Source organism: Parasteatoda tepidariorum, chromosome 9 (assembly GCF_982258835.1).
Source record: "Parasteatoda tepidariorum strain Cologne lab strain chromosome 9, Ptep-v5.0, whole genome shotgun sequence".
NCBI lineage: Eukaryota > Metazoa > Arthropoda > Arachnida > Araneae > Theridiidae > Parasteatoda > Parasteatoda tepidariorum.
The window spans coordinates 56,823,506-56,839,128 of record NC_141763.1 but is presented as its reverse complement, the minus strand read 5'-3'; the positions used below and the strand labels follow the sequence as shown (position 1 = coordinate 56,839,128).

Genomic DNA, 15,623 nt, shown 5'->3' with positions numbered 1-15,623 from the left:
TTCTTTAAATAAAAAAAAACTTTTTTTAGACGTTTTCATTATATCGCAGTAATTTTTAATAGCATTTCTGTTGACTTAATTCTTTTTTCTTGGCTTTTTCTGGTAATTGAAAAATTGAGATGTTCAGCTTTAAAAAAAATTTTCAAAAATTAAGATTGATTTTTATGTTCTTTGTTTCGCTTTTCGACATTTTCAAAAACGTTCTTGATTGGCCTTATTTTTTAGAGTTAATTAGCGTTTTTCCAGGAAATATTATTCTGAGCATTGAAATTTTAGTTCCAGTGTTGCTATACTGCTAAAAGATTTTGCTATTTGGCCCCAAGTGAACGGCGTTCAATAGATTTTTTCTTCTTCTTTTTGCCGAATATCTGGTTTTTGATCAAATCACAATTCATTACCACATTCGACCAAATCATATTCGTTGCGGAAATAAAAAAGAAGGAAAAATAACTAGGATTTACGATAAAACTGTACGGTAATACCGTATCAAAAAGTGATTATTTCATTGCGTGATTAACAATCACGTGTCGTAATAACATCATAGTTAAATAACAGGATCGTCAAAATCATGTGGAAAAGTATAGAAATAATTGGGAAAAAATATATTTATGCTGAACTCATCACAAATAAAGCATGTTAAATGCATGATTTAAAATTTGTAAGTCGTAATAGAACAATTGGAATTTTTTATAATACATGGGAACGCATAGCAATAACTGTCGAAAAAAATTGCTGAAAAAAAAAAGAAAGAATTGCAAAAAAAAAAAGATAAAAAATCACTTAGATTTAAGATGAAATCGTCACAAATAAAGTGGCCAAAAAGTGATTATTTAAATTTGCGATCTGAAACTCGCGTCGTTATAAAAATTCGGAATTTTCAAAATCATGTAGAAAAGCGGAATAACTGTTTAAAAAAAAATAATTTATATTTACGATAAATTCGGCTTCAAGAAAGCGCGTTAAACGTACATTTACTAAAGAATCTGTTAAAATTGATTGCGTCAAAACGTGATGACTTTAAAGTGCGATTAAAAATTGCCATTTTTAAAATTTTTTTTTATTGTGTTTAGAAACTCTCGCGGGCCGCACTTCAGTAGTCGAAGGGCCGCAGGTTGTGCACCCCTATTGTAAACCATGTGATTATAAATCCCGATATGAGGCTTTTAAATCACGTAAATATGAAACTGTACATCGAATTTAAAAAATGCGAAAATACAAATCATGATGCATAATTTTTAGATCACGATACATAATTTTTAAATCGCGTGATATTACAACCGCAAAAACGAATCACGACATTGGATTTTAAGCTCGCGTGAATACGAATCGCTACATTGGGTTTTAAAAGCTCGTAAATAAAAATCGCGATGTTGGTTTTTTAAATTTCGTAAATAAGAATCGCAATGTACAATATTTAAATCGCCTGAATTAGAATCGCAACGTCCAACTGTTAAATCAGGCAAATACGAAAATCGATGGTTGATAATAAAATCGCCATTTTAAAAATGCATAAATACAAAACACGATATTGGATTTTTAAATCTCGTAAATAAGAATCATAATGAAAGGTATTTAAATAACGTAAATAAGAATCGCAACTTTTAAATCAGTTAAATGCGAAAATCGATGGTTGATATTAAAATTGCGTGAATAAAAATTGAGATATTTGCAGAGTCTGGACTAAAAGGCTTCTAAAAGGCTTGTTTGTATTGTTTTTGTATAGACATAACAAATAAAAATTTACAAGATTAACTGAATGAGCAAATAAATATTTTCACCGCAAATCCATCTCTATTTTTTCTTTCTTTTTTTGTTTGTTTTCACGCAAGAATACAAGAAGCAGCGACATCTGAATTACGAAAATACGAGCTATCCCGCCGACGGATAAAAAATACGGAAAATCTCATTTTCTGTGCGTGAAATCGGAGAAAATAGCTAATATAAGTAAAAATGCGGAAAGGTTAGCAGCTAGGATGCAGTTTGAATTTTCTGTTTATCTTTGAAAATCGTAAATAAATATAACTATTTTACTACAACGACTGAATTTTTTTTTAAAAAACAGGATATTTATTTAAAATAAAAAAACGAAACTTTTAGAGAATTAGAGTTTTTGATAAAAAGGCTGAAATTCGAGAGACAAAAAAAATCTAATCCCTGTATAAAGGCCAACCAGTTTTATCCCAAGGAAATGATTTTTAGAGAAACTTCAGAGGAATTAAATTCCTCAGAAAATATTTTAACTTTTTCAAAAAAAAATTTCAGTGGAAATTAGCGGGAAAAATCTGAAAAAAAAGAGCGGAAATCTGCAAATCCGCAGAAGAATCTCATTCCTGTATAAGAGTGTAATTTAAAAATCGTTGAGAGTCAAATTCAGTTATTTCATAATACATTAAATAAATTTTTACGGTATCAAATGAGTGCCATAAGTACCCTACCCTTTTTTATTTCTAGGGAGAACTCTGCCTAATATTTCAACAAAAGATACATGCATGTGCAAAAAACATGTGTATATTCAACAGGAAATTACTGAGTATAGATAATGTAAAAAAAGTTACCCCTAGGATGAAAATTCATTTTTAATGAATTTGCAGATCTTGGAGGTGCACCAGTTCCCTGTAAAAAAAAATTAGTAAAACAATACTTTAATACATTAAAAAAGAAACTGTGCTGGATCAACAAAAAATATGCTAGTAAAGGATGAATAAAACAAGTTTCTAATTGTAATTGTTTAATTAATAATTTAATCCATGTAATTTTTTTAGTGTTTTCAAACCAGCAGTTGAGCATACCACTGTATACAATGGCATCATGAACAGCAAACATTTTTATTTGTGTTATGTTAGAAATGGCTTACATTTCAAGTTGTAACAGACATCACATTAAGCTTTTTGATTTGATTTTAACACATAGCTGAAAAACGGAGCTTATTGGGCATAATCCAGGACTTAGTTACATTGCAAGGTCTATACCCATTTTTGCCTCATTAAGTGAAAGTCTTTTAAAACCGGGACTAGTAATTACTTGATCAAAAACTTCATTTATTTCAAATATGTACAAATTGACATGCTTTAAATGCTCAAAAATAGGCACCAATTTTCCAAGACTTAAAAGAAAGCAATGATTTAAAATATAAAACGTTAAGTTGTCAATGAAAAAATAAAGGGGAGAAACAAAACTAGGTAAATGACAGTTTTGTTCTTCATCTCTATTTTTTCATTTTTTGTTAGCAACTACATATTTTATAGTTCAAATTACTTTGGTTTCTTTTCATTCACATCTGGCAAGTCATAAAAATAGGCAGCTTTTTTCTGCGCTTGAAACATGTAGACTTATTTCCAATTTGTATATTTTTAATATTTTTGATTGTATTTATATATTGTATTGAATGTATCAAAGAAATTTTTAATCCAGTAATATCTTACTGAATCAGTTTCTTGGGATTATTTACTTAAGGACCAACAACGTTTGCCAAGAAACGTTCAAGTGTCAAAGCCATTTCATATCTTTCTTTTACGATTTCTCCAATTTTTTTTCTTGCAACATTACTAATAGAAAGAATTACTACAATGTACAAGCTTTAAACACTGTTTTAAACATGTTTAAGGCATGTACCCTGATGTTAGCACATAAACATCAAGAATACTCATCTTTATATTTAACAACAAAAAGAATATTGACACAATTAAATTAAATAAATCACACTAATTTTTTTAATAAAAAAGAAAAGAAAACTGTAACATTAGTAGCAGCAAAACCCTCTTTAGGTCTAAATCAAAAAATGACTGAAACACTAAATAGAAAAATGAAAAACAATGCAAGAAAAAAAATTTGCTTTTTTAAATAAAAGTTTTGTATTTTCTTAAGTTTTCAACATGAAAGCCTTTTCTTTGAAAACTTAAGGAGTCTTAGCAGACTGAAAACAACTAAACAAATCTTTTAAACTTCTACTCGATACTTTTTTAAAAATATTACCAACTGTTTTTTAATCTTCTTACGGCACAAAAATTTTATTTTGATTGCAAAACTTATTTCACAGCTAAACAATTTAATTTTCCTATGTCCTATACTTTTAAAAATATAAAATATTATTAAGGGTCTGTCTAGGCTTTACTGAGAGGTACCCATTTTGTGAAAATTTAGACATAATTTGTGAAAATTAAAAAGTATATTAAAAAATCAACACAAAAATATGGATTTATCGTTTCTTACGGGATACAAAGATAAAATGTTAAGAAAAAGTATTTTGTGTTTTTCCTAAAGTTGAATTTGTGAAGGTACCGATAAATAGTAGGTAGTAAATTTGGCCAGGACAAACCCTTGATTATATTAACACTTACATTTTGTACACCAATAACTGCAATTTCTTCTTCATCATCATCATCCACTTCGATAGGATAAGGATTCATAAAACTATTTTCTGCTCCCATTCTCATGGAGCTTGAGTTTGCTTGACGAGATACTCGGACAGCCATATTTTTCAGAAATCCTGGAGTTATCCAACTAAGTAAAGTTTTACAAACGTCACTAACTTTTTTCCCTAGACCTGTAACTGTACAAGTGACAATGATTAGTAAAAATATGCAAAGAAAAATAAATAAAAAAATTTTAAAATATTTTTCTTTCAAAAATCTTTTAATTAATCCACATATATACACAGTTAAACCTCGAACTTGAAGGGAAAGGAGAAAAAATTCGAGATACCGAAAATTCGAATTATCGAAAATCGTATGTTATCGATGGAAGAATAAAGAAAAATGACCTTATTTACTATTCTATATTTATTCTAAAAACACTTTTTACACTTAAAAAGATTCAATAGCTGTTTGCTTAGAGATGTGTAGGAAAATTTTTCTATAACATTTTCTAAGTGGACTCTATAGCTTTAAATGTCTCCTCTGACATATTTGTCTGCCTCTCAATAAATCTCCTCACAGTGTCCACTACAGAAAGTGTTTGTTTGAGAATTGGTTATGATTATGAGAATCGATTATGATTATGAGAATTGGTTTTCTATTCTTGAAATTTTTTTGGGGGAATATTTTTTTATTTTCAGAAAAAAAAATCTACACTATTTATGTAGAAAAAAAGTTTAAGTTACCATAGGATTAGAAAAAAAAATTCGAGAAATCAAGGTTTATTTTAACATTGAGTGTATAGAAAATTTGAAGGGAATTTTTCTTCTTCGAGATATCGAAAAATTCGTGAAATCGAGGTTCGAGTTAGCGAGGTTCGACTGCATTACCACACATATTTAATCCACATATGGTGCACAAGATACTTAAATGATTTTTAAAAAAAAAATCAAACTAAGTAAAACTACAGACAAAATCATTCCTATGAAAAGAATTTTTAATTAAAATCATTCAAGCATATATCTTAAGTGGCTTATATTTACTTTCAAGAGGAAATTTCAAAAAAAAATTTTTGGAAAAAAAAAAAAAAGAGTACTAAAAATAAAATGGAAAAAGGGGAATGGGCAAGTTTGAATAAGCATTAAGTAATTTCCTGATTAATTTATTATATTACTTAACTAACTGGTAAGACAACAAAAACTATAATTATAACAGTAGGATGAAAATTAGTCTTCTTAACCATTGACTTACAAATATAATTTGTCATGTCATCTATTGACATGAAGGAAAAAATTCTAAAAAGCTTTAACTGCTCAGTCAGTCTCACACCCAGTAATGTAATAATTGACTTCAAAGCAGGGAGGGTTGGGGTTTTGGACGTCCTAAACTGGTTTTGGACAGGACATGTGGGCTTTACTTTCCTAAACTGAATAAAACTGTCGTAAACTGGGTAAAATGCTTAAAGTGTCCAAAACCTTGAAAAATTCTATAGGTGTAATCATTGTGCACATAATAATTGCATGTATCAACAAATATCTGATATTTTTTATACAAATTACTTTAACTTATTAAAGGAAAATAATATAATATAATAGGAAAAGGTTTATAATTTTCGAAGCTCCCCAGTTCATTGAACAACAAAAGTAAATACCTAATCCTTTAAATATAAATATGCTTTTAATACTGATAAATAATGTTTTTGCATAAGAATAAATAAGGCAATATTAAAAAAATAATAATAATTTTTTTAAAAAAATACTAAATTTGTTTAAAAATTAACCTTTTATTTTTCACAGGGTTGGCAGGTTTTTGACATGTGACAGTTTTTGACAGTTTAAACCATGGTTTAAACCGTCACGTCAAAAACCTCACTGTCAAAAATGTCAAAAACCTATATTCATATGTGAAATTTAATTAATACATAAAATTTATATATTTTTTTATAAAGGATAGTGTTTCTAAATATGTTCTAGAAAAAATAAATTTTAAATTTTGAAGAAACACTTATATTTTGAATAGTAACCAAAATCTTGAACTTAAAACTCACATCTTTTGTAATATTATGTATTCATTTTCATGTGTTATTGAAAATCTGCAGTGATATTATTAAGAAATTTATTTATAACCAAATTTAGCGTATTGTATAGATTATACTAAAAATTAGACATTTTTAAAGATAAACAATAGCAGTTTTGTACATTAGACATCTTCTTTTAAAGAAAAATCTTTTTAATATTCTTTTAAATCTTCTTAATAATCTTTTTAACATAAGACAATACAAATTTAAGTGCTTTCTGTTAAATACACAGAGTAGTTAGTGTCGATTTACAGTATATTCAGCCTATTCATTTACTATGCTGAAAATTTAGTTTATCCAAATACTTGTGAATTTCATTTTGCTGAATACGATATAGTTTTGTTGAATATCTAAATATTCAGCTGTTGAATAATTACTTCTTGCTTTCAAGATATGCATTATTTGTATTCTTAATACAAGTGGAGAAAAAAAAATTAAGAGATGAAAATTGTTTTAAAATGGTAAGTGTAATAATTATAAATAAATATAATAAACAATATGAATTATATTTATCATTATTCATAAATATAACTACTTTTAAATTCAAATTAACATACTGGATAATAAAGATATTCGGTATAACATTAAAAAAAATTTTTATACACTTGTATCAAGTTTGTATTTATACAACATAACTTGTAAGTTCCTTATAAATATTAGTTATATGTTCCTTATATGTCAAAAATGCATAGTAATAAGCTTTTAATTTTCTTAAGTATCAAAAATAAAAAAAAAATTTTTAAATATAAATATTTAAACAATTTTTGTGCATAATTTTTCTGCACATGCATTTGAATATAAATTTCTGAGATTTTAAATCTGTTATTTTACCTTAATTTTAATTAAAAAATATTTTAAAACCTGCTGATTACCTATAGTATAATTAAATTTCAATCTAATGCATGGCAACTGTTGGTAGTTTTGAAGTTTATATATTTTCTTGGCAAACTTCAGTTTTTGACATTTTCGATGGGTTTTTGACGGTTTAAACCAGTATTATACCCTTGTCATGTCAAAAACCACTTTTTGACGTCAAAAACCCAACCCTGATTTTTCACTATATTTTTTAAAAAATTTTTATAACTTCTGCATCACAGGATGATAAAAAAGACATCTATTTTTAAAAAAAATTGTTTTTAAATAAAAATACACTAGTTTAAATTGGGAATACAAAATAACTGAAAAATGTGTTAACAGTTTTGAAGGGCATAACATCAGTTTCAGTTACTGACACTGGTGATGTATCACCACTATGCTAAAAGAATCAAACATGAATGAAATAAAAGTATTCTTGAATAATACTATAGATAAATAAACCTGTTTATGACTAACCCCTTAATAGCTTAACTTGTATGGCAAGGTCAAGCTTCAGTTACGTACTATTGAATGAGAGGACCAATTGAACCTGATTACTGATTAATAATCCTTTGCTTAATGTTTAAGTTGAAGAGTCAAACAATATTAATAAAACATTATACTTTTAATAAAAACAAATATTCTCTAGTAGATTTAATTATCAATATGTTATTAGTTCTATGTTTATTTTACCTTTTAAATATTGTTCAAATAAAACTGTAACATAATTTGAGTAAAAGGGTTTTGGACAGTTTAAGACAGCTTTGGATAAAGGGGTTTTGGACAGGACGGTTTAAACCGTGGATTAATCCATTCTATCCTAAACCTTGCCAACACTGCTTCAAAGCTATGAATGGCTGTATAAGCCAACTGGTTAATTGAAGTAACACTTAGAACAAATGGAAATTTTAAAAAAAAGTACATAAATAAAAATAGTACTAATGTAAGCATTAACTATAATTATCATATCATAACCACATTTTATTTTTACTTCTAAATAGGAGTCATTAAATATGTAACATTTTATTGACACCATCTGGATGAAACATACTTATTGCAGAGTCCACCCTTCTGATTTTCGCAGCTGGATGCTCATCCGCACTGTTATCACTAAAGAAAAAATAAATTCTTATATAAAATCACATTTCATCATATGGCAAATTTTTTTATTTTTAAATAAAAAATAATGTTTGTTTAATCACATTTTCATCGCCAGAGACTGAGTTGAAAGAAACCCAGGCTTTTTTCTTTTAACTTAAAAAAATAAATAAATGAATAAACATGTGGGGTTTATTTGGTTTAATTGGACATTTTTAAAGCTATTCAAGATGTCACCTAGTTTAACACTTTTCAGGTCTCAATTTTAATTTTTACCTCAAAAGATTTATTATTTTTGTTTAAAAGAAAACCTTCAAAGCAAAATCTTTTGCAGACTAATTGACTACAGTAATTTTGCTCATCTAACAATTTTCTTAATATAAATAAAATAAAAATATTAAAAAAAAGTATATTTTTAAATATATATATTATATATATAAGTTTAAAATAGGAATATAGGATTAGTTTTACTTTGAAAATGCCAGATTCAATATATTTAAGAATAATATAAAATCCCATATAATAAACCTGTTTAAAAAAAATTGAATTTTCAATCTTAAAGTACTGCAAGAAGAAATACAATACCTACATTTCTATCATGTTTCTTGATCTATCATGTTGACAGACAGAAGAGAAGAGGCATAATAGGTAGAAGATAGAAGAGAAAAATTATATATTCTCATTCTTCACTTAACTAGTAAAAAATTCCAAGCAAACTTCTCTTAAAAAAGGGAGAATGAAATGATTGACAGCTCATTTCTATCTTACCTAGTATTCTCTATGTATTACAATGCACATTCTCTTTTGTCTATCCAACTTGTTGTATCACCAGATTTCAAATTCACTTCTTTTAAGAAAGTGTAAATGGAATTCACAAAGTAAACAGGAAGGGGATTTTACTGTTCTAAACTGACTAAAACTGTCCTAAACTGTCTAAAACCTTCAACATTGGTAAAAGGTAAAAGTTCTATATGTGTAACCATTGTACATATAATAATTACATTTATCAATAAATACTTGATACTTTTTATACCATTTGCTTTAACTTATTAAAAGAAAATAATATAATAATAAGAACAGATTTGTAACTTTTGGAGCTCCAAATATTCATTGAACAACCAAAGTGAATAACTTATCCTTTAACTATGAATATGAATAAATATGTTTTTAATATTGATAAATTATGTTTTTGCATAAGGATAAATAAATGCAATATTAAAAATAATAATGAATTTTTTTGATAGAACAGAACCTTGTCTGCTTCTTGTTCAGAAATTAACCTTTTATTTTCCCAAATACTTTTTAAAATTGTGACATAATTTGAATAAAAGGGTTTTGGACAGTTTAAGACAAAGGGGTTTTGGACATGACAGTTTAAACCCTGGTTTCAAATGTGGATTAATCCAATCTGTCCTAAACCATGCCAACTCTGAGTCTCATAACTATATTAGTTTGAATGTTAAGTTTGCCTTATAAGTGAGTTAATCTTTAAAGCAAGGAAAGCTGTCCAACCTGTTTTATTACGCACCAAGCTCTGCTTTGGGTACATTTGAGAAAGGGAAAACCTCTTTGCTTGCCTCAAAACCAATTTTTGTTTACATTCAAAATAAAGATTAGGGTTTTTATGAGGTAAATATTTACGTTTTGTCATTAATTTCACTAGCAGTTAATTTGGCTACATTATAAAATGAAAATTTGACTAGTTGTTCATTATTAAGAGCACTGCCAAAGACCCTTTTCTAAAAAATTCTTTGTAAATCAAACAAACTGTCTTTCGGTCAATTTCAGTTGCCTGAGTAACAACACTCACTTTAAAATAAAAAGCTTATTTTTAGAGCTTTTGTAATGCCAGCAGGAATTGGTAGCAAAGTTTGTCCAGAATGTCAAGAGGTTAAAGAAATGCTTATTTAAAGCAGTTAACTTAAATGTAATTATTGTGATACAGAAATAAGTGCCAAAATTAAGAGAATAAGTGAAGGAAAACTGCCCAGTAAGTTCTAGATCAATGGAAAGTTTTTTCTACTCGTGATCCGGTTCAGTCATAACTGAAAATAGACTATTGCCATAAGTAGACGCCAGTTTCTGTGAGTTCAATGCAAAGTATAAATTCTCATGAATGATATAAAAGCACCACTATTAACTTCTGTTAATCAACCAGGGGTCTGTCCAGGCTAAATTTACTACCGTTTAGCGGTACCTTCACAAATTCAACTTTAAGAAAAACGGTAGTTTCACAAAATACTTTTTCTTAATATTTCATTTTTGAATTAAAAGTAGAAACCTGAATTTTTAATTGTTTTAATAAGACAAACGAGACAAAATAATTTGCAATATAGACGAAAAATAAAATGTATTTAAGATTATTTATCTCATTTTGATAGGAACTTTGATATAAGCAATAAATATTACTTACTGCACTTAAAAAATGAAGACATAATATATTCTCCATACCATTGCAATAACTAGCAGTTTATTACTAAGAATTGAAAAGTAAAAAAAAACTGGTTAAATGCCATTGTTGCCAAAAAATTAGTTAAATGCCAAATAAGTTAACTTTTATTTTATATTATTCACTACTTTATCATGGGTCGAAATCTAATGAATTTTCTTTAAATCATTATTTCGTACTATTAAAACATTTAATTCCTTTATTAATGATTTAAGAAGAAAAAAAAAATTCTTTTTCAGGGAATTAAAATACTTGCATTTTTAATACTTTGCTATAGTACTAATAATTTCTTATTTTATTTATACTTCATAACTTACTTATTAAGGAGACAATGAAAATAATAATCAATATAAAGATGGAGGATATATTTAATCCATCAGTATATTACCAATCTATATATTTTGTAGGAGGGTCGAAAACCCTGAGAAGGGATCAATTCATTTACTATTTTCAGGGTATATTTTTGAGCTATTTAGGGTGTTTCTTCTTACTTTCTTTTTACGGACTGTACAACAGTATACTTGCGAAAGGTAAACCAAATCAGTTAATTTCGTCACCTATTTAATTTGTGAACAACATTTAGAAATGTTTTTTTAAAACAAAATGTAATGTTGATGATTGATTTCCTCGTGCATAGGCAGGAGTCTGTCTTGGTTTTTTTTTAGAAGTACTTATTTTGTGAAAATTTAGACATAATTTGTGAAAATGTTAAAAACTAAACTTAAAAATATTGTAAAGAACAAAAATATTTTCAAAAATGTCACTTCAAGTAAAAATCATTTATAAACAGGTAAATTTACGTATATTTTCCCCATATAATAAAGATAATTTTGCTGTTTTAAAATTGTGGGCTTAAAATTGCATCAAATTTTAAAATTCCGTAAAAATCATTGTCCATAGTTAAATTTCAACTTGAATTTAATTAAAACATGCATTTAACAATCCTAGCACAAAATTATTTTCGTTACATGAGAACATTTTCGACTAGGTCATACAGAAAAAAGTTTAACAGAGGAAAATTTTTTTCATAATAATGTTAAACTTTTGACTTTTTGTAAGTTTGCAAAGGGAGAGCCTCGTTGTTTCATTTTAAAAAACTGAGCTAAAAAAGAAAGTTTGTTTTGATATGGCATTACCACATTGCACCATCTAACCAATCACATGCTACCTTTTCGCAAAAGACGCCTAGCAAAAAAGCTCCTCTTTTCCCTAAATTGCAACGAGAACGGGGTTTGCACAAGAACTCGATTTATTAAAAGCATTTTGAGAAACTACCGCAAAACGGTAGTAAAGATACAATGGACAGACCCCTCATAGGTCACCCATGCATATACGAAAATATCAGGAAAATTTTTATTATTAAGACTATGCAATAGGTCCCATGGTGATGCTCAGATATAAAATTTAATCTACAGCAACAAGAATATAAACAATTAACAGAACTAAAAATTTTTTTAGATGTTTTGAATAAGGTTACTAAAATCAACAGGTTAATTTTTATACCTTGGTAACCATATATAATGAACATAATAATAAAAGAAAAAAACATTATTGTATGGGTCAACAAATTTCACTAAATGAACTAACTTCACTAAATGAACTTATTTTTAACCCGAGTTAGCATGATAAATCAAATTATCATTAAAACAATTACAGGAAATCACGTTAAAACTCTTAAAATAACACCTAATTAAATAATTTGAAACAATCAGAAAGGCTTCGTAAGTATAAATATATTTCATGACAGAGTATTAATAATCAAGATTCCACAACAACATACAAAAACAAGAAAAATATTTTCACAGCTAAGTTAACAGAAAGTATCATTGCTGACAGCAATCATAAATGTAAAAGTCTTATTACTTTTTGATATAAATAATAGCGCAAGTTAGTTAAAATGAATATACAACGTTTTCACCTACTTAAATGAGATTTAAAACGTTTTTTGAAACTGAATTTTTTGACACTAGGCAACACTATAGCAAACTTAAGCGAGAAATTGAGAACAATTAAAAAGAACTATTGAGATCCTTAGGAGTATAAGAGTGTTAAAATATACAGAATAACAAAAACATTGTTTATCATCGTGCTACACATTAACAAGCATACATACCTGGTAACAAACTCAGATCTGCGTTTGCGTTCTATTCTGTCAGACGACATTTAATGCATGAAGACCTTGTATCAAAATTAGAAAGATTAAATAACAAATTGGGATAACAGTAAGAATACATGAATCCCTTAATTATTTTAAACCATTCACAACAGCGTATTAAAATTTTAGAATAAATAAAATAACAGAACAAGACAACTTGTACGCTTCTTTTAAGCAATTACAGTTAAAGATAATAATTTTAAAACCCAAATTGGTACAAGAATAATCTAAAGGTTCATTCTAACTGCATGAGATTCACCCATTTGAAATTGCCGAAAACATGATTGGAGAAATTTCGATACTGTTCTCACTGTTTATGACTCTAGGCAATCAGAATTGCAAGAATCGCATATAACGTTAATTGTTCCTAAAAACAATATCTTTCAGGAACGTGCAACTGAGAGTCCGTTTAAAGATAAAAAAAATTGTAAGCGAGAGACATAAATACGCTTTAAATGTTTAGAAACAAAATGTAAGGGAGTATTTCAGCTGCAAATAATTTCCACACCTGATCATCGTCGAAAGATAGAGAGAACTTGATTGGAGAGTTCATCTCGGGGGAGGGGAGGGGAAATAAGTTTCACCAATAAGGTTTACTATATTTCCTCCATGGTGATCGGAGTTGCGTGATCGGCATAAAGTGAAATTGGCCCTTAAGAGGAACTGCTCCATTACAATGCGAACGAGACCCTGTGAATACTTTTCAGCCAGTGGCGGATCCAGCAGGGGCTGGGGGGGGGGTTGCCAAAAAATTCAAAATTTGGTGAGAAATTTCTTCATTTAGTGGGATCCCGCAGTGGACTGATCGCTAAGACACGGTTCCCAGCAGATCACCGAAGTCAAGCATCACTGGCTGCGGTCAGTGTGCGGGAGGGTGACCACTTGGATTAGCTTGCGTAGGGAACGAGGGTGTGCGGTATGGGTCCTCGTTAAACTGTTCTACCGTAAAGTGCTCGACTTCGCATGCAGGTCGTCGTCGGGCTAGCGAACAGGGGTGTCATTCCCTCTGCAGAGGAAAATTATGATGGCATGTCTTCGGATCATCCTCAGGGATGTTTCCCTGACCGTCGCTAATAGCCCAGTGCGACGTAAATGAACTACAACAACAACATCATTTAGTGGGAGAATAAAGAGGGAAGATCCACCACGCCTGGCTTTAAAAGCGCTTTTCCATATAAATGCTGCCATATGACAATTGGCGATCGAAATGGGCTGCAGGTGGCGTAGAGCAGAACTCTTTTCCTATATGGCAACACTTCACATGCTTTCCCCATTAGCGTGTGGAAAGTCAAAGAGGAAGGAAGTACGTTAGTTTCTCTCCGGATTTTCATATAGATTAAAATCTTTTAACTTGAAAACCTATATGGAACTGAAAACTGCATTAAACATAGTTCTAAAGAAAAGTATCATGGAAATTTTAAGAAATATTTTTATTATATAAAAAGGGAAAATATCGTAGTACATTCCTATACAACTGAAAGAAGGAGGAGAGGGAAGGGAGAAGGGCTAAAGGCATGAAACCGGTTTCTCCCCAGGTGGCGTATTCGAGCGTTGCGATCGCGATTTATGAAACATAAAAGTTTCCAATTTGTGTATAAAATATTGCACTTAAAACATCATTTTCGTGCAACTCAGTCGCATTAAGCTAGTTTTCCTTTTTTTTAAATTTTATTTAAGAGAGAGAAAAAAAAGCAGAATATTAAAGGAAAAAAACGGATTGATTTTTCTCTTTTTAAATTGGAAATTCTAAAATAAATACATTATGAAAAGAAGTTGCTCACTGTTAAATCCTCTAACAAAATAAAAAATAATTATCATGTCAACTTTAAAGTCTAATTACAACAATTGTCTTAAAACAATTGTCTAAATCAGGGGTTGCCAAACTGTTTTGATCATCGACCCCTACATAATTTTTCGAAATCTCCATCGAACCCCATAAAAGTAATTTTCCGTTAATTAAAATAAAACTCTATTAGATACTGTGTCTGTACATTTATTTTATGATTTTGAACATTTATTAAAGTAGTAGTACATAGTGTAACAATAGTTTTATGAAAAATATATTAATGTTGAAATATAAATACCTTAATATTTATGAAATAATAAGTAATTATAAGTAAGTAGAAATAGTAAGTAAAGTAAGTACGGATTTATTGCTCCTTAATCAATGGCATGGGTGTGCCTGGTGTTTTTTTTTCTGCAAGGTTCGTTATATTGGGTTCAAATTTGGTCGATTTTAATCTTAAATCCCCTCGAAACTCCACATTAATTTTATTTCTGTTCTTAGTTAAGATTGAATTTACGTGACTGAAACCGGCTTCAACCATATAGGAACTTGGAAATGCTATCATAAATCGCTGAGCTATTTCGAATGAATGAGTCTTACATATTTTTGCATTATATTTATATTTGTCCAAAATTTGCGTATTGTTAAATTTTTAAAAAGCGTCTTTGCTTCAAATCTCCATAATAATTCAGCAAGCTCATCTTGCAGGTTGATGTCCACGTTTTCAATTTGAGCAGAAAATGGCTCAATAATCCTATCAGGGATGTCAATGTTTTCCAAATCAACAAAACGCATTTAAAAATCGTCGCTCAATTTTTGAAGATTACCTGTATATATTTCCAAGTCTTCTT

At 28.7% G+C, this 15,623-nt stretch overlaps 1 protein-coding gene across 3 annotated transcripts in view; it reads right to left on the bottom strand.

Annotated features, from left to right (window-relative positions):
- LOC107437697 (uncharacterized) overlaps positions 1–13,214 on the bottom strand; it is a 35,479-nt gene extending 22,265 nt beyond the window's left edge. Inside the window, exons 1-4 of one of the 3 annotated variants that reach the window (XM_016049774.4) lie at positions 12,945–13,214; positions 8,336–8,394; positions 4,338–4,549; positions 2,556–2,613 (exon numbers count right to left, since the gene is read on the bottom strand). In XM_016049774.4, the coding sequence (XP_015905260.1) occupies positions 2,556–2,613; positions 4,338–4,549; positions 8,336–8,394; positions 12,945–12,994 (379 nt within the window). In that variant the 5' untranslated portion in view covers positions 12,995–13,214. Of the gene's footprint in view, positions 1–2,555; positions 2,614–4,337; positions 4,550–8,335; positions 8,395–9,150; positions 9,233–12,944 lie in introns of those variants that run through there. The other 2 variants (XM_071186789.2, XM_043045865.3) reach the window with 2 other exon arrangements.
- Positions 13,215–15,623: the final 2,409 nt, after the last annotated feature.